This window comes from Epinephelus fuscoguttatus, linkage group LG7 (genome assembly GCF_011397635.1).
Source record: "Epinephelus fuscoguttatus linkage group LG7, E.fuscoguttatus.final_Chr_v1".
NCBI lineage: Eukaryota > Metazoa > Chordata > Actinopteri > Perciformes > Serranidae > Epinephelus > Epinephelus fuscoguttatus.
In genome coordinates, this window is record NC_064758.1 from 26,315,261 (window position 1) to 26,339,799 (window position 24,539).

Consider the following 24,539-nt stretch of genomic DNA (forward strand, 5'->3'; position numbering starts at 1 on the left):
ATCTCGACTTAAATTACTCCAGACATAAACACATATAACCTCATATCAAGACGTTCATGAATGGCCACATTCTCAATCACGCATACACACACTGTGTATATTCTGTGTTTAATCTACGGCCTGAAAGTCGTGCCATTGTCTTTGCTCACACTCCCTCCAGTCATTCTTGTCTCTGCAGGATTCCTGTGTTGTTTGTTTAGTGGTGACCAGTCCTGTCTCTGCGCAGTCTGTCCGCCCACATGAAGGCCTTCTCTGTCCTATTGATGCTCGCTTAAAAGATGAAGGACTACGCAGATTAAACTGCGGTTGCCATCTTGAGTAGATGTGACGCTTGCTCCAAATAAACTTTGGGGTTTTAGTTGGTTGTGTTTTTTCTCTCTCTTTTGGTCTCTTTTCAGTGGGTTCTGCTTTGCTTTTTCTTGGACATCAAGTCTAATATCGTAAAAATGAGACAAAAGTTTTATTGCAGAGTTGTGAAACTTAACAGTGTCTGTGATGCTTGTGAACGGTAATTTCTCTCCACAAACAAATAAGAAAAATGTAGTCTTTATTTTTATGAGATTTGAAATCCTAGCGGTGAGCTTAACTCCACTGACCCCTACTTTCTCTCCTGATTTTATTTGTATTTCTCCTTATTCTCTTTCCACCCTTCTCCTTTCATTTCCTCTTCTTCCCCTCTCCTCTCTTTTCTTCTTCTTTCCTCTCCTTTCCAGCACTAAACTCTGGATACCCACCGGCCCCCGAGAGAACAGTCATGTTTCCAATATGTCTCCATTTAGTGGAGAGCAAATGAACAAGAGCAGGGCCAAGACAAGAGCAGGAAAAATCATCACATAGCCACTGGCACAATCTGCTTATCTTTCACTGCTAATAGCTCTCATGCTCTTCACATCATTGCTTTTATGTGCACACATGCACGCACGCACGCACGCATGCACGCACGCACACACACACACACACACACACACACACACAGGGACACTCATGTATGCACATGTTGTTCTTTGCACACAAACACATTCAATGCGCATCAGTGAGGATACACACACTCATCCAAACTTGCTTGGGCTGTTTCCTGCCACTGCCGAGAAGTACATAATGATAATTACAGTTTGGGTCTACATCCCTGAATTAACCAGATCAGACACACACATTTCACAAGTGCCAGGGGCTGCTGTGGTGTGTGCTGACTGGTGTGCAGTGCTGGAGTAGCCCAGTGCTGGGAAGTGGTCCGTTCTACTATTGTTTTCTATTAAAACCTCCTGGGAACCATCTCAGCAAGAAGTGCAGAGCCAATAAAACTCCAGTCAAACCAACAAAGAGTCAGAGAGACTAAGCCCTTACCGAGGGCTTTGTGTAACAATATATTACTCTGATTGAGGAAAACTAGGTGAGAATGTGTCGAAGTAAAACTGCAGAGACGCAAAGAGAGGTCCTTCTTTTTTTAATTGATCTGTAAAATGTGAGAAACAAAAAAGAGACACCGACACAGACAAAGACAGAGACGCGGAGACAGAGTTATACCCAGATAAAGACAGACAGACGCAGCCAGAGAAGCCGCAGAGGAGAAAAACAGGAGCCGGAGCTCAGGTGTGTGTGCCAACCACAGAGGCTTGGAGGTGTTTACAGTGTGTGAATATATGCCAGTAAGCCCCATTGACTCACTTGTGTGGGTATACCAGCATTTCATGTGCCCATAATGGTAAACCATGAGGGCATTTCACTAGGCCACTGTTTTAATGGCTGTTTTACAGCGCGGCACATCCAACAACATATTACATACAGCTGCACTCAAAATAACTCATCCCGCTTTCGTTCTAAGATCTCTCACTGCTGCACACTTTCATTAACCCTTTGTGCTCTACCTCTGCTGCTATCGATCTATCCATGTATATCTATGCATCTAAATTCGCATTTGCTTCACAGGCATGATAGTATCTATCTTTCTACACCTCCTCCCCTTCCTTCTCCTCATTCCTTTAGTGACCCTAAGGGCAGGACCGTCGTTAAAGAGGCCGTCACTGGTCACCTCTGGGTCCTGCGTCCTGGGCTGCCTCTTTATAGCCGTAGGGCCCACCTAATCAATCGCCCACTCGTACGCACACTCCAACACACACACAAGGCTTCCAATCAATTAGTCTCGAGATTTATACAACCGAGTAAACTCTGGGGTGTTAGTCTCCCTCAGGCCAATCAGATTGGGCTTTCCCGAGACTTCTGCATCAGCCAAATGACACTAATTAGCCCTGTGTGTGTACGTGTGTGTGTGTGTGCAAGTATGCGCGCGTGTGTGTTTTGCGACTGACACTAATTAGCAGAGCTAGTGCACCTACTTCCTCGGGACCATTTCCTGTGATAGTAATTATTAGGTATGTGTGATAAATTCCAGGCCTTCTCCCACCCGTCCAAAGATAGAACAAGAGGGAAACGGACAAGAAAAGGGAGAGGGAGTGTTTTAATACTCAGAGGAAGTTAAGGAGGTCAGCACTAAAAGAGTGATGGAGTAGAAGTAAAAAGAGACGATGAAAGAATTATGTTACTCTAGCGGGGCAAACTGTGTTTCCACATGCAACATCTTCCCCTCGCCTCCTTTACATGGCCTCTCTGTGTTCTGCTCCCGTTGTCAATCACTGCATCCTTTTTGTTTTTGTGTGTCATGAGCCGTCTCCACTACGTCAGGCTTCAGATTGAGACAAGAAGTTCTCTCTGTCTCTGGAGAGACTCTTCCATCTCTGTCTATCAGGTTAACTATTCTTCTACCAATGTTCTCCAAGCGTTGTCAAATCTTTCAGTGCAACGTCAAGTTCATAAGGCAGCTCTAGAGACAATGCCACTTCACTCGGCCACTCCATGGCTCACAAATCCTCTCAGCAACCCAGCAGTTACCATACTGCAGGCAAACAGAGTGTGTGTACATCTGTGTGCCAGTTTTATGAAACTCAAGTTAGGGTTTACATACTATACAGGACATAAAACCTCCACTTCATATGCACTGGGTGGGTTAATGCTTGCCAAAAATGCTATGCGGATATAAGCACCAATAAAATATGAATAAGTAGTGATAAAAAAATAACCATAATTGATGCTAGAACAGCCAAAACCTGAGAGAAGTGAGCTCAAGACATGACGTTTGCCGAGCGCGGTCCAAGAGAATCACACGGTCTGGGAAAAATGGGTCAGAAAAGTTACTTTTAAGGGACTTAGCCTCCTGCTGCAATGGCTGCACATCCAATTCAAAAACCGACTCTACGAAGCAAACTCCTCTCTCTGCTCTTGAAGTATCCTGCAACGGACCCAGGTAGAAGTCTGTCATTACCATACTGTACAGAACAAGGTCTTGGAAGCAGGGATTTCCATGTGATGAAGCCCTCCATTGACAAAACCTCAAAGGAGGCGGAGGAGGAGTAGGGTGGAGCATGCCTAGGCCCTGACATAATAACACACCTACTGGCCCGACGGCCGACACACATGTCGAAGGTAAACACGTGTGTCAGAGGGCACGGGAGCACAGACAGACATGATGAATGGCCCGAAGTTCCCACGAGGCGACACGCATACAAACTTGCTCGCAGAGAGAGGAAGGTGATGTGTGGTCAGCCCCTCCTCATCACCGCAATACAGAGAATCCCATTCACACACTGCGCCGGCCCTCTGTGTCTCATCATTACTTATCACAACAATGGCACTGTAACGCCATACCTGTCTGCAGATTTTACCATTACATGTGAATGTAAGTTCAAAACTGTGTTAACAAAATGCTGCTCAGCTGAATATATGAATGTGTAAAGGTACTTTTTTGGTAAAAAAAATGTGTTTTTATGAGTGCACACGCTGTGTATGTGCATATACACGCGTGCAAGTTTGTAAGGGTGTGTGTGTGTCCAGGCCCCTCAGAGAGATCAGTGAGCGGGGACATGACCTTGCCAGTACAGCTGGTCTCTCTGTGTGTTTAGTCAGTGTAACCATGGCAATGGCGCTGTGCAGACAGGATGTCTACATTGGGGATTTGAAAGTCATAACGTCGCTACTGCTCTAAGCTTCATTATGCCATGGATTACTGTAACTAGCCAACAAACAGATACATGAACACACCTCGCGGACAGAGCAGAATTTCGGGGTTGTTACATTTACACTGTATGGAAGTGCTCATTTACCTTTTCGTGTTGGGTTGATGACATGATGAAGAGCATAGCCAAAAGTTTGCTTTTGCAGAATGACACAAAGGGTATGTTTCCGTCTGAAAGGTCCACAAATTTTAAGTGTGTGTCCAAAACTCTGGCAAAAAAAAATGTGAAGCAGTTTTTTTATGGATATCTGTTGGGCAAATATTTAAGGGAAGGGGATAAGAGTTGCTTATGCGTTACTCTGAGGAATTAGCTTTCTTTTTCTATGTGGTTTTTTTTTTTGGTCCAACATGTGAGATTAAAGTAGAGAAATATAAGGTAGCAAAAAAAGATGATGCAAAGTAGGCACTTAAAGGGATAGTTTGGATCTTTTTAAGTGGGGTTGTATGAGGCACTTATCCAGAGTCGGTGTATGACACACAGTAAATGGCGGTCAGCAGGTCCCCAGTTTGGAAAAGCAGGCAGTCCAATGCTCTCTTTGAAGCCAGACTCCTTTGAGAAAAACAGTAATTTACAATAGCTGGACACAGGAGCTGATGGTCTGCCGCTCCCTCAATCAGTTGTGTTATTGTGTAACTATGGCGTTTAAAACAGTTAGTTCGGCTTCACCAAAGTCAGACAATAACACAAACTAACTAACTGATTGAAGCAGTGGCAGACCAGCAGCTCCTGTGTTTAGCGACCTAAATTACTGTTTTTGTCAGTGGAGTCTGGTGGCTTTGACGAGAGCATAGACAGGGACCTGGAGTCGTTAACAGCTTCCCTGTCGGTCTGAAAAGGGCTGTCTGACAGAAAGGTAAAGCTATTAAAATACTCTCAATATATCATACACTTAAATTGATTTTTTAGATTCTTTTAGTTGGGTAAAATATGTTTTGCTGCAGCCCCCATCCACAGCAGTACATTGCTTAGCTTCAGTGTCTGTACTCCAGCCTGCTTCTCCATACTGGGGCTGTGCCGCCTGCCATGTACAGTGCGACAGGCAATACAGCAACAATGGATAGGTACCTCATTCAACCCCACTGCAAAAGATCCAAACTATCTGTTTAATGTCATTATGTAATGTACATCTTTTCTCCAACTTTCTCATATCACAGAGTGAATTGACAGGTGGATGTGGTGCAGGTGATGCTGATACATAGTATGTCGTGTTTAGTCATTCCTCTCCCTGTCTCTAGCTCTACTCTGCTAACCAGACTCTGCTCCCTCCCACCTCTCACAGCTCTACTCGATCTCTTCCCTGCTCTTTCCTCCACCACTTCCTCCATCATTTTCCTCCTCCATTCCTCCATCCATCGCCCCCTTCATCAATCACCCCCTCATTCTACCACCGCTTACTATTTCCTCCCTAACTTTCTACTACGACTTCTCTCTTTTCCCCCGCTTACATTTTACTCTCTCGGCTAATGTTTGCAAGATTTTCCCCTCCATCTCTCAAATTGTCGTGTCCCCCTTTCACTCCCTCGAAAAAATTTCCACTTCGTCAACTCTGCATCTCTTTATGCGCCCGCCTCAAAGCTGCCGCTACCTGTTTCTTTGCTCTATAATCATTTTCCATCACTAAAATGTAAACAGAGATAATATCAGCTACATTCCCAGTGTCTACAGGAGGGTCGGGTTGAGTAAGCCACTGCAATGTTGTGGCATGTAGTATTATCCCATTCAGACTATGGAAACATCTCAATGACAAGCTATTCAAAATGTCCAAACACATAATTTCTCTATTGTGCACCTACACCCTGTGACCCTAGACACATTTAATGACTAGCTCCTCTGGAGGTCATCTGTTAGAGTGTGTGTGTATGTGTGTGTGTGTGTGTGAGTGCTGTACAGTATGGTGGAAACTCTATCTGGTGTGGGGTGACAGAGCAGACCCACACCGCTCCTTATACATCAAGCATTTAGCTCTATATCTGAAAAAGGCAAATATGAAAAGGCTCTCTCTCTCTCTCTCCCTCACGCGCGCGCGCGCGCACACACACACACACACACACACACACACACAATACAAGCTAGGAAACCCAGCATGCAATGAGAGGATATTGAAAATGATTTTTTCCCCTCTTGTCTCTTTCATTAACAGTGTTGAAAAGCCAAGAGTCTGCTCACTCTCTCTCTCTCTCTCTCTCTCTCTCTCTGGCTTATGCACACACACACACACACACACACACACACAGAGCTCCCCAGTTCACTGGGGAACGTGCCTCACATGGTTTGCTTCAGCTGGTCTTCTTGACAAATGCCACATTACAGCGGAGAGAAGGAGAAACTTGGCATGCAATCAAACTTCTCTCATGATTTCTAAGATTTGAAATACTTCAGTTTGCGTAGCCCCTCCATCCCATCCTCCCCTCCCTCTCATTCTCTCATTCTGTCTCATTTTTTTCTTGCTTTCACTCTTAACTCCCTCTCCCCTTCTCTCTCTCTCTCTCTCTCTCTCTCTCTCTCTCTCTCTCTCATTACCTCTCTTTCTCCGCCTTATCTTTCCTGTTTAGTTTTCCCTGTGCTAACTTGGACCAGAGCTGTGCTGTGGGAATATGGCCCCTTTAAAACAGAAAGCCAAAGTTTGTGTAAGTATGTGCATGTCTGCAGACGTGAGTGATTATATGTGAGTTCCACTGAGGCTGTGTGTACATTCTGCATGCGTATCTTTGTGGCTTGTTCAGATGTAAGTCAGTCTCACGAAGCTTCGCCCCCTCGCAATTCAACAGTCCTTTAATCCTCATCATCAGTGACCCCAAACCCCTGCCTCTGACCTCTTCATACACACAGACACATACAGGTTCAAAGCCACAAGGGACCACACACACACTCGTGCCCCCTGTGCCCCCTCCATTAGCTCTTACCAGTGTAGACTTGCAGTCAGAGTCTTGAACACAAAGGCAAAGAATCCCATGTTGTTGTTTATGTCAACCAACCATCACACTAACCTTCTTCCTCAGACATCTTTTTAATGGTAATATAATAATAATTTACGCAGAGTGCCAGCAAAGTACAAAAAGCATCACTCATGTGCCAGGCCTGTGAGCCTTTTTCTAATTCCATGTACATACCTAGAAGCACGGATTGTGTCTGTATCATATGTAATACATTTCCTCTGCTAAACATCTCTGGTGATGTTTGGATGGTGGAAATTGGAACAGACAGGAAGATGGTTTGTTTCACAAGTGCGTGTGTGTGCAGATACATGGGCAAGAGCGCTCTCATACTCAGTTTCTCTCAGACAAAGTGTACACATACTGTAGGCAGACACGGACACACACACACATTCCTGCAGAGTTAGTGTGATCAGAGGGGCTTGTGAGGCGTAATGGATTTTAAAAGTTGTGTTTTCAATACATATGTGCCAGCCTTCCCTTTTGTACTGTGCTGAGTGGCTGACATTAAAGGCATTTCTCTGCGGCACATGACAACCAGATCTGTGGCTCCATGCTCCTTCAATCAGAGGGCTCAAAGCAAACGCACATGTAGTCGCTCCACTGACAGATCACTGAACTTCACTCACACATTCATACATGCCCACTGACACACACTCACACATGGAAATGCAGCCAGTCCCTGCACACTTTTTTTTTTCAGTTTCCTCCTCCTCTTGCTGTCTTTGTCACACGCAGACCGACGAATAATAAAAAAATAAAACAGCAAAACACACATTCTTCTAACCTGCTGTCTAAGGCTGCACCACCTGTCCTCAATAAATGTAACGTTTCACAAGGCAGCGAAAGACAACGGCTGATCCTGCTTCAAAACACACCTCAGCGCTGATGTCTATATAACACTCGTGCGCAGCTGCACATGTGAACAGGTGAGCGTATAAATGTGCCTAACACAGTATTAGACACAGGTCTCTGCTGTGGCGGTGAAAGCTGCTGTGCAGGGTAATGAAAATGCGCCTGATGAAGCACTGAGCGAACCGTGCCAATGTTAATAAAAGATCCTTGATCATATACTTTTACAGGCTGGGTGTGCAGCCACTACCACAAACACTTGCGGTTTATTTTTTTCCGACTGTTTATCTTACTGCAGTTACCAGCAGCTCTTACTCTGTATTACACAACCTTTTTTTTTCCCCCTGTAATGCAAATGCAGGGTAATTAATAATAATAATAATAATAATAATTAATTCATAATGCTGCAATAGCCAAGGTGAAGTCTTACTGATTAGAGAAATGCATGTACAGGATGCAGCATATGGTGTGTGATTATTGTTCTGTGTTGCCTGTAACGACGTGAAAAGACTTACATCTGACCAAGAAGGGAAATTAGGTACGTAGGGTAGATTAAGGTAGATGGAGAGATAAGATATAAATACTATGCAGATGTAAGCGTTGTGTAAAGACAGATGGCGAAGAGTGTGAGACTAACTTCATCTCCAGAATCTCCTCCAGCTGTTTGCGTCTCTCCTGGCGAAGACAATTAAGGTGTCCGTCTCTCTCGTGCAGCGACTGCTGAGTGGAGGACAGATGCAGTTTGGTGGCGTCCAGCTCCTGGCGCGTCTTCTCCAACGCACTCATCAGCTCCTCCAACTATTCAAGGGGAGAAAAATACACACAGGTTACACGGAAATTCAAAATACGAGACCTATTGCATACTTATCACACACGTACATGGTAAAATAGATAAACACTTATGTGCACTTTTATTTGTCTGCATGGATATATGTTTTCAGAGGGTGTGTGTGTGTGTGTGTGTTGGAATGCCACAATGAGGTGAAATGGCCGGTTGACATCTTGGAGCAGGTGAAATTACTAAGGTTCAAAGGTTAGTTGAATGATATGTCCACTGACCCTTGGACGAGAAACAAGGGCTCCCTCTTCTCTCCCACCATTCTCCACTTATTTTTATCTCACCCTCAAGTATGGCTCTACTTTAGAGCAGGTGAGAATAACGCTCAACCCCTCAACTATATCTCCTCCCTCTGCACACACATGCCCTCCAGCCATGCAGGCCAACCTGTGAGTCTGACAGACAGGATGTGACCTCGGGGCATCATTATCCAAAGACAGGAAGTGTCTAATTGTCTAACAACAAGTGCTTTACAATAGGATGCAGTGTGAGGCGGGCTTGTTGAGATGATGCAAATGGAAGGCCGGGGAGAATATGAATTTGTCTTTGTTCATTTCTGATGATTTGCAGATTTTTGACATGAGATAGCCAAACAATAAAAAAGTGCTGGATCTCAAATGAACAAAGGGAAAGACAGTGAAGGAGAAGCAAAGAGAGAGAGAGAGAGAGAGAAGGAGTATTTGGGGAAAGCACTCCATGGGGTAGGACATGAAAAAAGGAATGGGCCTCTTTTATGAAGGGGCCAAATCGTTCACACATTTTCAGGACACTCTCCATCTCCCCTGGTTTTCTAGGTGTGTTTCGCAGATGTCAGATAATGTGCTCGCTGACTGTTCATGAATATCACATATGGAGCGAGAGAAGAAAGGCTGAGAGCAAAGCGAGTGGGGAATACAGAAATTCCAAATGGTGGGAAAGTGACAGCTTTCAGTCATAACCCGCCCAGAAATGTAACAAAGCATTGTTTCATATAAAGTACACCCCCATATCCGTGCCAACAACAACTGACCTCAGCAGTATCCAGCAGTTAATATACCCAACACCAACAAGACATCCAACCGTCCAAAATCACACCGTGTTTGATGTTTGATGTCTTCTTTCAGGCTTAAAGGAATCCAAAGCCAGTCTTTTCATCTTGAAAGCCAAGGGTCGCGCACACACAACTCCATTTACACCCACCACATGTCTATCAACCCTCATGCGCCAACCGCCTACCTCCCAGTCCCCCATTAGTCCACCACCCAGGCTAGCCCTCACTTCACAATCACATCATTAATAAGGAATACAATGCATTTTAGTGAAATTAGGGACCTAATCAGCTTAGCTGTGAGCCTGTGCGTGCTAATTTAGCTCAACTTCAAGGCAAAGCCCCCCAGCCAGGCTAAGGCTCACTAAGACTGGCCCAAAGCCCCTTTAGTTGCTAAGCTGATTGGGGGCTCAGAGGTAAGGGCCAAATCCCTCTTGTCCATTTGCGTCGGTGTTGCTGGTTCAGAGGCCCAGTTCAAACGCCACGGAGGGGGAGCGAGGGAGAGAGACAGGAACAGAGACGGGGAGAAAGGGAGAGAGAGCGTGGAGATAATTGGGCGAGACAACTTAAGAAGGCAGATGGGGAAGAATGAGGCTCGGGACAACGGATGGACAGCCGAAATGATGGCAGGAGAAAGACAAGAGACGGAGAGAAGCCGAGACAGAGTGAGAGACTTAGAGAGCGGGGGTGTGAAGAAAAGTGACCCAGGGCATTACCCATGCTCCATTTCAGCGGGTCAGGCTGATGGAAGACTTTCAGCGCATTACACATCATGAGACTGATTACTCTGGGACAGAGGGGAGAAGAAAGAAGAAAACCAAGGATGGAGTGAGACGGGGAAAAAAATGTGAGAATGTAAGTCTGGCAGGGTGCTCTGAAACGGTGCCAGGGTCAGGTGATGTTTCAGAAGGACCTGTCCCTCTCGCTGCTCCCCAAACATCCCTTTCCACACACTCTCTGTTTCTCCAGAGTCTCAGGCAAGAGCGGCAGTTGACTGACGACTGTGTAACTGCATGTTAATGGCATGTTGACTCGCTGCCTCCTTATGTGGTGATGTCATTCTGGCTCACAAAGTTCAGTGTGTTGACAGCACCTACTGTAGCAGCGAGCATCACAACCGAGCACCCAGGCCAAACGGGTACCTTTCCTTGCGTCAGTAGCACGACTGTAACCCTAGTCCGGCTCAATACGTGTCAAGTGCAGTCGCCAGTATGACCGCATACTGGCTCATTATGGTCTCTACGTGTAGGGTCTGGATTGACTTGAAATGAAAGCAAGTTGACTATGACTTTTGGGGTCAATGAGTTTTAACGTGTCACAAGTCAGGACAGGATTTCCCCGATTCTCACTGCACAGGGGTAAACTTAGGTCAAAGCTGAATCATCCACTTCTATGCATGCGAAATGTCCCACAGACATAAATATAATTTTCTTTCGGACTTCTTGGTGGATCAGAATATTGTTTGATAAACACAGTATCCATGCTGACTGTAAGTCAAGCATGTGAAGCACAGAAATTGCAAAAAAAAAAAAGAAGAAGAAGAAGAAGAAGAAGAGGAAAACACAAGCCGCAGTTAGCATTGGCTCTCACAGAATTTTCTAAACTGAGTTTGACCTCCTCCTACTTTCCCTCTCTGTCCACCAAACTCCTCACTTCATCGTTGAAAGTTCTCCTCTATCAGACCGTGTTCTTGTGTGTGTGTGTGTGTGTGAGAATATGTATGTGTTTGAAACAATGCAGCCACTACTGCCTCAAAATGTTAGCTCTTCGTTTAACCGCCGATTGCTCTCATATTGCTCGTGGCACTCATCAGCAATGCAAGGTCATTCTCATTCAAATGCACGCTCACACCGGGAGGAAACACACTCCCTTGCCCTGTTTTTTTTTCCCACCACAGACACACCTACGCTCACACACACACACGTACACACAAATGCATACAAATACATTTTTGGACCTACTTAAGGATGCAGACTGACCAGCTGGCAGTCGGAAAGACAGACAGATAGCAGAACGCACAGAGTGAAAAAGGCAGCCTGTACTCCATCAAGACTACAAGTCTACACATTTGTTAACAAATTCAGATTGCATGCACATAAAGTCACAATGTGTCAAGCATATGCTTGCGTTTCCAAGCATGCGACGGCGAACTTAACGAGAGGCAGAAAATGAAAGGAGGACGCTGGGAGCTCTTGTTTCAGTTTTAAATTTCAGTCTAGGGGGAGAAAATAAACAACAACATGTTTAGAGAATAAAAACTGAGTTAAGAAGAAAAGGAAATGAAAGACAGGGAGCAAAACACAACTATCCATTTTGTAATAATGATATTTGTTGCTCAAGAGCTACATATTAAGGGATTAAGGATCTTTCATTCACCCCAGTTTGCATGCAGTTCCACTCTTAGCCACATGGGGGTGCAGTTAAGTTCCTCACATTTTCTCAGTGCTCCTTTTAAGTCCTATAGGTGGCCTGTTACATGCATTCAGTTTTAAAGGTAGGCTGCCTATATAGGGATGCATGAGACTATCTGTGTGTGCATGAATGTGTGTATATGCTGGTCTTCCATCAGCGTGTGAAACATCAGGTGAACCTGTCTCTGGGCCTGAACACGTGCAGCCTCCTCTTGCGCCCAGAGAGCTTCCCTATGCGCTGAGGTGTTCATACTCTCCCTCAGCGCCCTCTCCAACTGCGCGATCCGCTCCGCCGTCTCCCGCATGGCATCCTGGGAAGCTGAAAGAGGAGTCTGAGCGGGCGCAAGGAGTTCAGAGGAGGAGGACGAAGAGGTGGGTTGGAAGCAAAGTAGCAGAAGCCGGGGAGAGAGTGTTTTTTTTCTTTGAGTATACTTTGTTTTAAAAACTCATCATCAAATGTTTTTGCACTGGAATAATTATGTACTGGCAGAGGACGATTTGATTAAAGGTGTATTTGTTGGTCCCTTTTCCTAAAAGGAGTCCAGTCCATGCAAAATAGAAACAAAATGAAAGACTTGAGGATGTTAAAAAAAGCTGCGGTGAGAGAAGAACAAGACTTCCCTCAGAAGAAAGAGACATAGCCAAGACAGAAGAGAGTGATAAGTGATGGAGAGAGAGTGCGTAAGTGCTGTGACCTTTGCCGACATCCAGAAGAGTGTGAGTGTGCGCATGTGTGCGGAGCGCACCGTGCGCGTTCACATGCACAGTTTGTGTGTGGCCTCTCTGACACCTATGGTGAGTGGGGGGAAAAGGATCCCTCTCCACACTGGGTGATGGAACTGTGAAAGAAAACACTGGACAGAAATAATAAACCCCCCAATTCTCTCTCTCTCTCTCTCTCTCTCTCTCTTTTTTAAAAACTCTCTTTCCCTCCTCAATAGCTGTCTCGCCTTCAAGTTCACACGTTCACACTTTTCTGGGAGCAGTGCGGAGTCACATGGAAACGAGACACTTTCGAACCGAACAAAGAAGAGTTCAGTTACACTTGTTGCAAACACAAACTAGGGGTGTGCCGAGCGGATACGGAGTAACAAAATCCGCGCGGGCCAAAAACACCAGATTAGATGTTATAGGAAGTAAAATGAAAGTTACATTCTCATATGAACGATTGGATGTGAAACATCGGAATAACAATGGTTGAATTGCAGTCAAAACAAAACAGCAGAGAGCTAAATGGGTGTTTTCAGGGTTAGATCAACACTGGAAGCTTCAACACCACAAACTTGATAACACAAGCAGAAGCATGAATCAAATCAATGTGACACACTTGCAAGTAGGTGCAACACACATTGTTTGAAGCAATTAGGATGTGTAGGAAACTCTCTCCAGACTGCAACAGAAAGAAAAATGTGTGAAAAGAAAATTCCCTGGCTGAAATGTTTTGATGTACTGAACTTTCATCTCAGAAACGATAGTAGCTTTGCAGGTATATATAGCTGATGTATGGAGCTCAACGTAGGCGTGCATGTGTCTGAATAGGCTAAATTTTTTTATATTGCATAGAAGGAGGTCTCGGCTAAACAGTGCCTAACACATGGTGGATCTATTCTGGCGAAAAAGGATATGCTAAATGCATGGAAAACTGAAAAGAGTCAAGTTAAAGTCATTTTACAAGACAGTGCCAGGAACATGCAAGAGATGCATATGAATTGCCTCATAACTGCCCCTAATAAATATTACAGTGAGTTTTGACTTGGTATCTGTGTCATACCTTCATAGTGGTCAAATCAATCAATTGTAAATATTAAATAGCTCGGCTCCTTAATGAAAAATACTTTGTATAACCAACGGACTAATTCGGCGATACCGACTGAAACACAAGCGACGGGATTATCCCCGAGCGCGATGAAAATAGTGCCGAGCCAGCCAATTCACAAGCGGATACTTGTGGCTCGTCACGTCAGCACGACACAGCTGGAGGTGAGCGACAAACACCCGCACACACACGTACAGAGGCAGGCTGTGTGCGTCAGCAGTCCAAAGCTGTAATTGGACGTGACAGACGGGCAGTAATTCGATGCACCAGAATCAACAAGTACTGGTCTGACCCCACCTAACAGACACATGCACGCACGCACACACTCGCGCTCACACACCCCACTGAGATGGGGCTGCCACCGCTGGACCCCTGAGTGAAACCTGACCAGAAAGCTGTGTCTGCCTCTGTGAGTGTGTGTGTGTGTGTGTGTGTGTGTGTGTGTGTGCAGTGTCTGTCTGTGTCGGTGCATATCTGTGTGTTATGTGAGTTTTATTAGTAACAAGAGAATATTTCTGGCTTTCAAGAACACAAAGAATGGAAAAAAAGGGCAAGAGAGATAGAGAGATACAGAGTGTGGGGAGAAATGGAAAGATAATTGCCTCTGCAGCACCAATCATCACCTAATGCCCTGGGGAAGGATCATTATGGAGTCTGGCCCTTTCTGGTTTGATGGAGGGATTATAATCACTAAAATAAACGAGCAGAGAGTGAGAGAATGCACATTTCCAGCAGCTGTGTATCTGTGATCCTCGGCTTCGCGCATACACACGCACACGGGCACACAAACCGCACAAACATCTGTCTCTGTCAAAAAAGTTAAGTGTGCAGCATCAACCTCGATGTGTCCTATTTCATGATTTAAAAAATGTTAAGCATGTGTGCATGGCCAGAAGCTTCATATACAGTTTCAGTCAAATGCACAGACTGTGGGAACAAGCTCAGAGTGAATGAAAATCCTGAAATGTGTCCATCATCTTTAACTGTCCCCAGATTTAAAATTAGAGTGTCTTTAATCCTCGTGTCTCTAAATAGATGAGTGGGGGGGGTATTGAGTGTCGCTGATGCCTCTCCGTTACAGATAAAAGAGAAATAAAAGGTTTATGTGAAGGCTTGAAGTGAACATTTCCGATGTGTGTTTTCTCTGTGTTTGTGAAGTGCAGCGTGGCGCGATGGAGACGATGGAGCGGAGAGATGCTATCACTGCATCCCACATAAACTCTCCTGGATGGAAGGGGGGAGAGGGGAGAGGGGAGGGGAAGGCCCTGTTTGTTTGTGTTTACCCTTGGAGCGTGCTGTGTTCCTGATGGAGCCAGAGATAAATGAAGAAAGAGAGAGAGAGCAGGGGAAAGAAAGTGAGATAAAGGCCACAACGCAACCTGACTGCTGAGTCAACACAATATACACAACGTGTACTGTACATCAGCTAGGATATGCAGCGGTCAATCTAACTCTCATGTAGTCTTACTTTTGGATGCTTTATAGTATTGCTGCTAATCTTTTTAATGCACTTACCGGCCACTTTATTAGGTACACCTGTTCAACTGCTCGATAGCGCAAATTGCTAATCAGCAAATCACGTGGCAGCAACTAAATGCATTTAGGCATGTAGACGTGGTCAAGATGACCTGCTGAAGCTAAAACCGAGCATCAGAATGGGGAAGAAAGGCGATTTAAGTGACTTTGAATGTGGCGTGGTTGTTGGTGCCTGACGGGCTGGTCTGAGTATTTCAGAAACTGCTGATCTACTGGGGTTTTCACCAGAGGCGATTGCTCTGAGACACCAAGGGAGGCTGAACTTCCCCTAAAATTCCATAGAAGAAATGGTCAAATATGCACTATTGAATTTACATTAAAATAAGAACTTACATTGTATTAAACGTGTGCTAGGGTGCGTTTAACATCATGACTATGATGTTCAAACGTCAGCTGTTTATCACCAGTTTTCAAACGTGTCCTCCCTGTCATACATTCTCGTGTCAGCGCGGTGGACGTGGAGCCTCCAAGCATTCCTATGAGACAGTGCTGAGCAGGTTTTTTTCATGCAGCAAAGCGAGACGGTCATTGGATAAATGCGACAAAATCGTCACTTCCAGGGAGGCTCAGCTTCCCTGGGACCTAATGGAGTGGTAGGCGGGAGAGGACGCTCGGTGTATGCGTGATGATTGGAGGAACTGTCTAAAAGACTGAACCCCTTTGTGACTGACAGCGCTTCGCATTTTGAGCTCAGTCCCATGCGGATATTGTGAGTGGAGTCTTCTGACAGAGTGCCACCCAGAGTTCCTTATTCCCATAGCTCATTTTCACCGTTTGTACAGTACAGTTCAGGTGTTTAAACCCATCTGAAAATCTTTGAGGTGTGTTTTGCTGTAGTTCTATGTCATGAGTGTGGTAGAAAAACGGCTTCAATTAAATGTTCCTTTTATAAGTTACTGCCTCGCTACAATATGACAAATTTTATTTTGGTCTTCTGGTAATGTCATCCTGGTTTATGTCAAGTTGTCATTATAAGGACATCCCAAACTAATTTAATGTCAACTTGTCATGACAAAGACAACTTCTGGTAATGTCACTTTGGTTAATGTCAAGTTGTCACAATCAAGACAACTTGTTATTACAAAAGCTGAATGACACTTAAAGACAGCAGTCATACACGTTTATGACATGGACATAATGTTTATGACAGGTTCATGACCGTGCCATGTCACAGTTATGACAGTGTCATGTCACCCTTATGTAGATACCTTCAAGTACAGTGTTACCAATTTTTTTTTCCATGTGCTGTCGTGTATGAAAAGACCAACTGTAAACAGACTGCTTGATTACTATAAGAAAATTATTCAAACAGCATTTATATAGGAATGATTCTGTCTCAAGTTTTGTGATCCATATAAGCGGCTGATCACTGTAAGCGTGATCACTATAAGCGGTTTCCACTGTACATGGAATTTATATAGCTACAAAAAAATTGAAACTTTTCCATTTTGCTCTTTTTGTGGACGTCATCTATCTCCCTGACATTCATCCTACTACTCCCTTGCACTTGTCCCTGTACCTCACTCTTTCTTGCTGGCACTCTCCTCATGTCTCTTTCCAGGTTGTAGCAATATTAATGTGTACTACTCAGACACTGTTTAGAGGAGGAAATAGGATGTTGGATGCTGCCTGCCAGCACACACAGAAATAACAAAATAGCTCTACCAAAAACAGGCTGAGAGCAGCTCTGGTTCTTTTTGGCAGAGAGGTACAGAGAGGTGTACTCTACTTCATCGGTCCCATGGGAATAACCTGGCATGGCCGCACTCTGCATATTAACACCTCGGCATAGCTCTGCAGGCTAGCATACAAGCATGCACACACACATATACACAGTCAAGCAAACAGCTGACACTCGTGTTGACACCTAAGAAGAACCATACAAATTACATAAAAAAATGGTAAATCAAGATTCTCTCTCCTGCCTCACTAATCAGTTCTTTACTATTCCCATCTGAGCCATTATGCCGGTGCTCCTGGCTGGCGTATGGAGCTGATTTTTGCAGGACTAAATGCCTGTCTCTTCCACTTAGGACTGACTCTGAGATGCACTGAGGGAGGGAGGGCGGGCAGGAGGCATGAAGGGCTGAAACAGGGCTCTCTCAAAAAAGCAGAATTATACAGAAAGGCCTGATCTACAGAGAGATAGTGGAAGGGGAAAGGATGATACTTTCTTAAGAGCAGCTTGTGAAAGAGGTGAGGAGGACAGAAGAGGAGAGAAGAGGGCAGGATAGATGAGTACACTAAGTGCCGTTCTGCACACTGTGGGATACAGAGGTGACAAAGACCTGAACTAGAGGATGTACACGTGCACACACACACACACATATTCAAACCTGCGATAATGAGTGTGGATGTCCATCAGTGAGGGCATCTTTCCTCATCTCGCCTGCCACCGTCTGCTTCTGGATGTTAGGAGACTTGATTTGCCTTCAGATAGAGAAAGACGGGTGACAACAGATAAAGTGATGTTCAATACAAACCATGGGATACAAAAAGATTTACAAAGATTTACATCTCACACATATGAGCATGTATGTTAAGATGTATACACACACACCATATACACAATACACAATGACCCAAGTTTACTTTAAATAAATATTTCTAAACCAACTGTTTGAATTTGTGGTGACATCCAAGCTGTAAGAGTTATTACCCGTAGTTAGTTTAGTTTTTTTTAAAGTTAAAACACTGCCTGCATGTTGCATCACACAGGTAAATGGTAGGGCTACTCTGTGTACAGTAAAGCAGGTAAGCACTGTGCATTTGTCTTGTCTAAGTAACACGGCAGACTGGGACAAGACAAGACTTGACCGATGGAGGTGAGACACTGCTGTGTAAATCTCTCAACAACAAAACACACAAACACATGCAGACAGAAGATGTGAGCACATGCACGCACTCAAACACACACACACACACACACACACACACACACATTCTCAAAAATAGAAGTGCAAGAGGTAAGTCCACAGATGAGAAGACGGGATGACACAGATACATACACAGGGGCATGTGTTTTTAGAAAAGGTATAAGTCTGCAGACACTGCCAGAAACATGCACACAGGATAATAAATCTGCTGTCAGTGTTGTGCCTTGCTGAAGTCTTGATTACAGAGCTCAACCGTGTATTAACCAGCCAGGATGGCTGTGTATTTACCTCCACACAAAGACCTGAGTCTTGTCATTTGCTGAACTTACTTAGCCAGAGGACTATGGCACACACAGGCGCACACACACAGACACAGACACAGACACACACACACACACACGCACACACCCAAGCATATAAAAATATATAGAGAAATATGCATGAACACACGCAAGCACTCACGGGTCCCATGTGTACGACTTACAAGCATCTATTGGCAGAAATGTAATATAATATCTATAAATATGTTTTAATCAGTTTATAATAACCTGAAAATAAGAGTCGAGTTTTTGTTACCTTAGAGTAAGTCATTTGTGGAAGAGTCCACCATATTGTTTCTACAGTATCCCAGAACAGACAAATCAAACATTGGCTCTAGATAGGGCCATTCGTGTTTTTGACATTCACTGTAGTTCTCTTAAGCCCCGTTTCCACCAAACACTTTCAGTATGGTACCTTTGGAACCAACATTAATCCTTCAGACATGGTTACTAGACCCTAGTAACCATGTCTGAAGGATTACTGTTGGACATGGTTACTAGACCCTAGTGTTTCCACTGCAAACAGTGCCCTTAAATGTGGGCGGGGTTGTTGTCACTCACTGCTCTGTCCAGCACTCACAGTATTTCCTTATTATCAGTGACATAGATGGACATCTGCACCTTGTTTATCGTCCACAGAATGAGGCTGCACACAGACATTTTCAGAAGAAAATAAAACAACGCAATGCTTTCTTGTTCTCTGAGTGAGGATTACAATATATGCAGTTCACATAACTCGGCTGAAATTAATATTCAAAAACTCTCCTGTCTCCTATCGTCCTAAATTTGTTTCAAGTCACTAGTGACATAGAAATAATAGTTAGCATGTTAGCCGTTAGCCTAGGTACAGCCGTAGCATCAGACCTGTTAAAACTTAATTGAACGGGCATACTTCAAGTGCAAAGTTAGTCCACTAAACAAGCTTTTTCTCCACAAAGACCGCCTCATATCATTAGGATAAATGTCAGAGAACATATAGAAAACGACATGTAAACGTGTTGTCTTACCTTACCAGTGTGCTGCCATGTTTGTTGTTTACCATTTAGCTAAGGCTGCAACTGATCCCATTCCTTGCAACAGAGGTATTCCTCTTCTGTGGGCATTGGGGTACAGCATTCACAGGTAATGTTACACCACCAAGCTCCAGAGCTAAAGCCTTCCAGCAGCCATTCCTCCTCTGTCGTCCTCTACCTGTTGTACCTCTCTCTCTCTCTCTCTCCTCCCCCGTTCTTCAATTTCACGAAGCTCTTCGTCAGTGTATTCTGGCTCAAATAAATAAGGGCGGCCATCGCCTCTCGATGTGGAAAGCCTATATACTAACATTCCACATTTAGGTGGTCTTCAGAGTTGTTGTCTTACTTTACGGTGTGTTTGCCGTTTACCTCTGCTTCCCAAAGCGCGGCCGAAATATTGCGAGAACAAGCAGTGATCTCATGCCGTGCCTGAAATCTCGCGAGGACAAGCTGCAACAGCTGCAAGGCAGAACCGGACAGTAGCCTGAAAGGTTCATTTATTTTATGAAAGATTTATAGAATAATGGCTGACTTTTTGCCAGACTTCGACTTTGTGGAGGAGGAATTTGATTTTACAGAGTTTGATGGCCGTCCTTACTTATTTGAGCCAGAATACACTGACGAAGAGCTTCGTGAAATTGAAGAACGGAAGAGGAGAGAGAGAGAGAGAGAGGCGCAACGGGTAGAGGACGACAGAGGAGGAATGGCTGCTGGAAGGCTTTAGCTCTGGAGCTCGGTGGTGTAACGTTACCTGTGAATGCTGTGAATGCTGTGCCCCAATGCCCACAGAAGAGGAGTGCCTCTGTTGCAAGGAATGGGACCAGTTGCAGCCTTAGCTAAATGGTAAACAACAAACATGGCAGCACACTGGTAAGGTAAGACAACATGTTTACATGTTGTTTTCTATATGTTCTCTGACATTTATCCTAACGATATGAGGCGGTCTTTGTGAAGAAAAAGCTTGTTTAGTGGACTAACTTTGCACTTGAAAGGATGCCCGTTCAATTAAGTTTTAACAGGTCTGACACTACGGCTGTATCTAGGCTAACGGCTAACATGCTAACTATTATTTCTATGTCACCAGTCACTTAAAACAAATTTAGGACGATAGGAGACAGGTTGAAATAAACTGTAATTTCCCTTTAAAGAAATGGTTGAAGGATGGAATTTTTAAGGCATTGAGTAACATTACAAGTTAATGTTCCACCTTAAAAGTTGCCGGCAGTCGGCCCAGTGAATAAAGTTATTTTTTCTCAGACTCCAGCTGCTGCAAGAGGCAGCAAAACATCCTTTTTATAGTTACAGTTTACTAATAAACTCTCCACAGTATGAACAGTGGTTACATGAGCCTCCAAACCAGCCACAACTCAGCCCTGAGCAGAGTAACCCTCCTCTATTGACCAATCAACAGACTGCAGTGTTCACAGCTCCACCTTTTAGTACCAGATCTGTGTGCTAGGTACCCCAACAGAGGGGGACCAAAAATGGGAGCGGTATGAAATGGTTCCATTGGTACCAGCGTGGCTTTACATGGTTGCCACATGGAAGAAGTTTCAGTTCTGCAACCTCAACGCTAGATGCCACTAAATCCTACACACTAGACCTTTAATACACTCACTGGTGGAACTAAGTAAACCTATAAAGCCCATACACTATAGGACACACAGCTGCACCTATGTACAATCTAAATCTTCTCACAAACACTCTCAAAATAGAATCAAAACACACTCTCTGAGCTCCCAGTTTGGCTGTCACCCTTTAAAAAAAAAAAAAAAAGCATAGAGAGTGTGAGAAAGCTGACAGTGACAAATTAGCGCTTAAGAGAACCCTCCAACACTGTAAACAGGCTGTGACCAAGCAGCTGCTAAAACGCGCCACATTATTATTCCATATCCACACGGGTGTGTTTACTCTGGGCAAAACATACAAGCTGCCCCCACATATGGGCAAATATTTGCTGTCACAGCCCTTAGAATGGTGTGTGTGTGTCTCTGTGTGTGTGTCAGCTTTTATGAGTGATGTTTGTGTGCAATTAATGTGAAATATACCTAACAAGATGATGAATAAATTTAATACGCACTCACCTTGCCGCACAAACACACAACATAGTTCCTTTCAAAAGCTTTGAGGGAGTGTTTGTTATAATAAGAGAAGACAGAGCAGGAGGGAAGAACTTCATATTTCAGTATTTATATCTGATATTACTCCCCTTGAACAAAAACACAGCTTTGGTCAGTTTATTAGGCCTGTCGTTTCATCTCTGGCTCACTCCTTTTTTTCCTTTTTTAATCTCCTTGCTGATGAAGTTGCACATTTTTTATCATTTTTACGAGTGGGTTTTGAAAAGAGCTGCGTAAATAAAGATTATCATTCAATTCTGTTACCATTATGAATGAAGTGCATGTGCACGCATATTTACATAGCGAGGAGGAGGAGGAGAGGAGGAGGAGAAGAATCTGTTTATACTCCGATCTTTGATGTCTGTGTGTGTGTTTTTATAAGCTCAGAGGCATGTCCATGGAGAACAAACTTGCCATAGAGGCATATCAGCTATCACACACAGCCGCCACTGGCACAGGTGTATAAACCAGCAGACACGCTGGTCCCTTTTGATAGCTGATATACCCCCATCGACCCATCAGTGCGAAATGAAGTAAGTGTTTTGACCAATCTGAAGGCAAATGAGGGCACGGAGAGTGTGAATAAGGAGCAGACGGGCTGGGCTGCATGTGAGTGGAAAATATGAAGGAGAGCTGTGATTTGTTGAGTACCGAAATGAGTAAATTCACGGGGGGAAAATAGTGTTTTATTGCTGTGACATTTCTTAGAAAGATGAAGTGAGAGAGACAGAGAAAGAGAGAGGGAGAGAGAGCACTGTGAATGAATCCAGCCATTTCCTAAACTGAGCGTAATAAGTAATTTTTCACATTTCCTCTCGCTTCTTTCACCTGGAGCATTCCGCACATCCGCCTTCCAACATAAGCAGCTCCGCTTTATTTCTGGCTGTCAAAGCACAGCTCAGGTTTTTTTTCTTTTATATATTACTATGCATATTTCTTTTTTTTTTTATCTCATTCACTTTCTTTTTCCATTATCCTTTTACAATGCTTTTCCTCTTCTTGTTTGTGTCTCACTTTTTGTCTCAGATAACTCATTTAGATGAGCGCTGAGAAAAACTAAAATATGAATAATCCTCTAACCTTCCTCAGGGGCTTCTGCTGATGTGCTCTTGAGCAAGGCACAAATGCCACATACATAACCCATATGGACATGTACCCATGCCATAGATCTGTTTTGCGTTTCCATCGCAGACACGACTCTTGCTATATAGCCAGAGTTGTTACCAGATGGTAATAGTCCTGTCAATGCTTCATACATCCAGCTCTTGCTGTATCTCCTCTTCACCAACAATGCACAGGAATGTCTGCACTTTGCTGATTGTCTATGGAATGGGGTTGTGTGACATTTTCAGCACAAAAAAAGTAGAGGCTGGAGTGTAGTGCTGCCGGAGTGCACCGGGGCGCACCGTAACGACGCTCTGCCTCTTTTTTTCCCCACCGAATTGGCGACTTGATCCGAGGTGCCCAAATTTCAGCCTCGTAGGGTAGCCTGACACTGTAAAGATGAGCAACTAGGGAGACAAGGGGTCGCGTTAACCAGATATTCTCGGTCACTGACCGTTTTTTTACAACAATGACCGGAAAATCTGAAGGCCGTCGGTCATTTTGACCGGTTGCAATTACCACCCCTGCCCACTTGGCGGTAGAGTGCACAGTCAGTGGTTTAAGTGGCTGCCATTTTCACACTGCAGAGAAAAAGTCATTCATCTGTCGCTCTGATATAGCGTTGTTGACATAACGCCCTGGACACACCAGACGCGGAACCGAGGCACAGCGCCCAGCAGCAGAGGCAGTTTTCAGTCAGCGTCCATGTTAACCTATCTAACTGTCCACACAGGCTGCTGAGCAGAGCAGAGCGCCTGCGGAGGCAGCGCTTCAGTTCGGCGTCTCGTCTATTTTTCATGGGAGCCGCGAGCGCTTCTGTCAAGCTGGATCGAGCAGATCATACCAAACAGGAAGTCGGACACAGAAAAGACGAGAGAATCCGGCCAATTTTCAAAATAAAATAACAGCACGCACTGAGTGAGGAACATGAGGAGAAAATACCGTGTTTATAGTTTAAAATAACACAACAGTGCATAACCGAAAACAATTTTCAATACCCTAATCACTTCATTACAAGTTTAATTTTGTGTCACCGAGCCTACAGGCATAACTACATAACGCCCTGGACACACCGGACGCGTTAGTGCCGTCCGGTGTGTCCAGGGCGAAGCCTAATGGCACGGGTGTGTGGATGTCTGTTCATCTTTTCGTTCATGTCCTTCTTAATGCACACTTTACAACTTGCTTGTTGGATTTATTAAAAACGAACAAATGAAAACTAAATGTCTTCGAATATCTTATCATTTTTATGACCCCGTCGGTCAAAATGACCGGCGACAAAAAAGTCTAGCGCAACGTCTGGGGGAGACAAAGAATTGCGCGTCCTCCTTGTCCTCACAAACAAAGAGGCCATTAACCGTCAGATGACGGGAACGGTGAAGAACAGGCCGATTTACGGGAGAATCGCCGAAGCATTGACCAGCCGCAGCTTCCCTCCCATGTCACTGTTTATGTCACACGCTGAGCTACACATTTTGTTATTTGCTCACGCCCCCCATTGCCCCGAAAAAGGCGCATTCTGTATAAACAAAAGTAGGTAGCTGGCATTTTGCTGCACTCCCCGATTTTGTTTTTATACTGCCAATGCTGAAAGAAGACTGATTGAAGACTGATTGCAAATTTGCA

At 44.4% G+C, this 24,539-nt stretch overlaps 1 protein-coding gene across 2 annotated transcripts in view; it reads right to left on the reverse strand.

Annotated features, from left to right (window-relative positions):
* The window catches only part of LOC125891967 (ERC protein 2-like), a 187,722-nt gene that overhangs the window by 74,760 nt on the left and 88,423 nt on the right, over positions 1 to 24,539 (reverse strand). Inside the window, exons 13-15 of one of the 2 annotated variants that reach the window (XM_049581599.1) lie at positions 17,817 to 17,910; positions 12,308 to 12,460; positions 8,490 to 8,650 (exon numbers count right to left, since the gene is read on the reverse strand). In XM_049581599.1, the coding sequence (XP_049437556.1) occupies positions 8,490 to 8,650; positions 12,308 to 12,460; positions 17,817 to 17,910 (408 nt within the window). The remainder of the gene's footprint in view (positions 1 to 8,489; positions 8,651 to 12,307; positions 12,461 to 17,816; positions 17,911 to 24,539) is intronic. The other variant, XM_049581600.1, reaches the window with a different exon arrangement.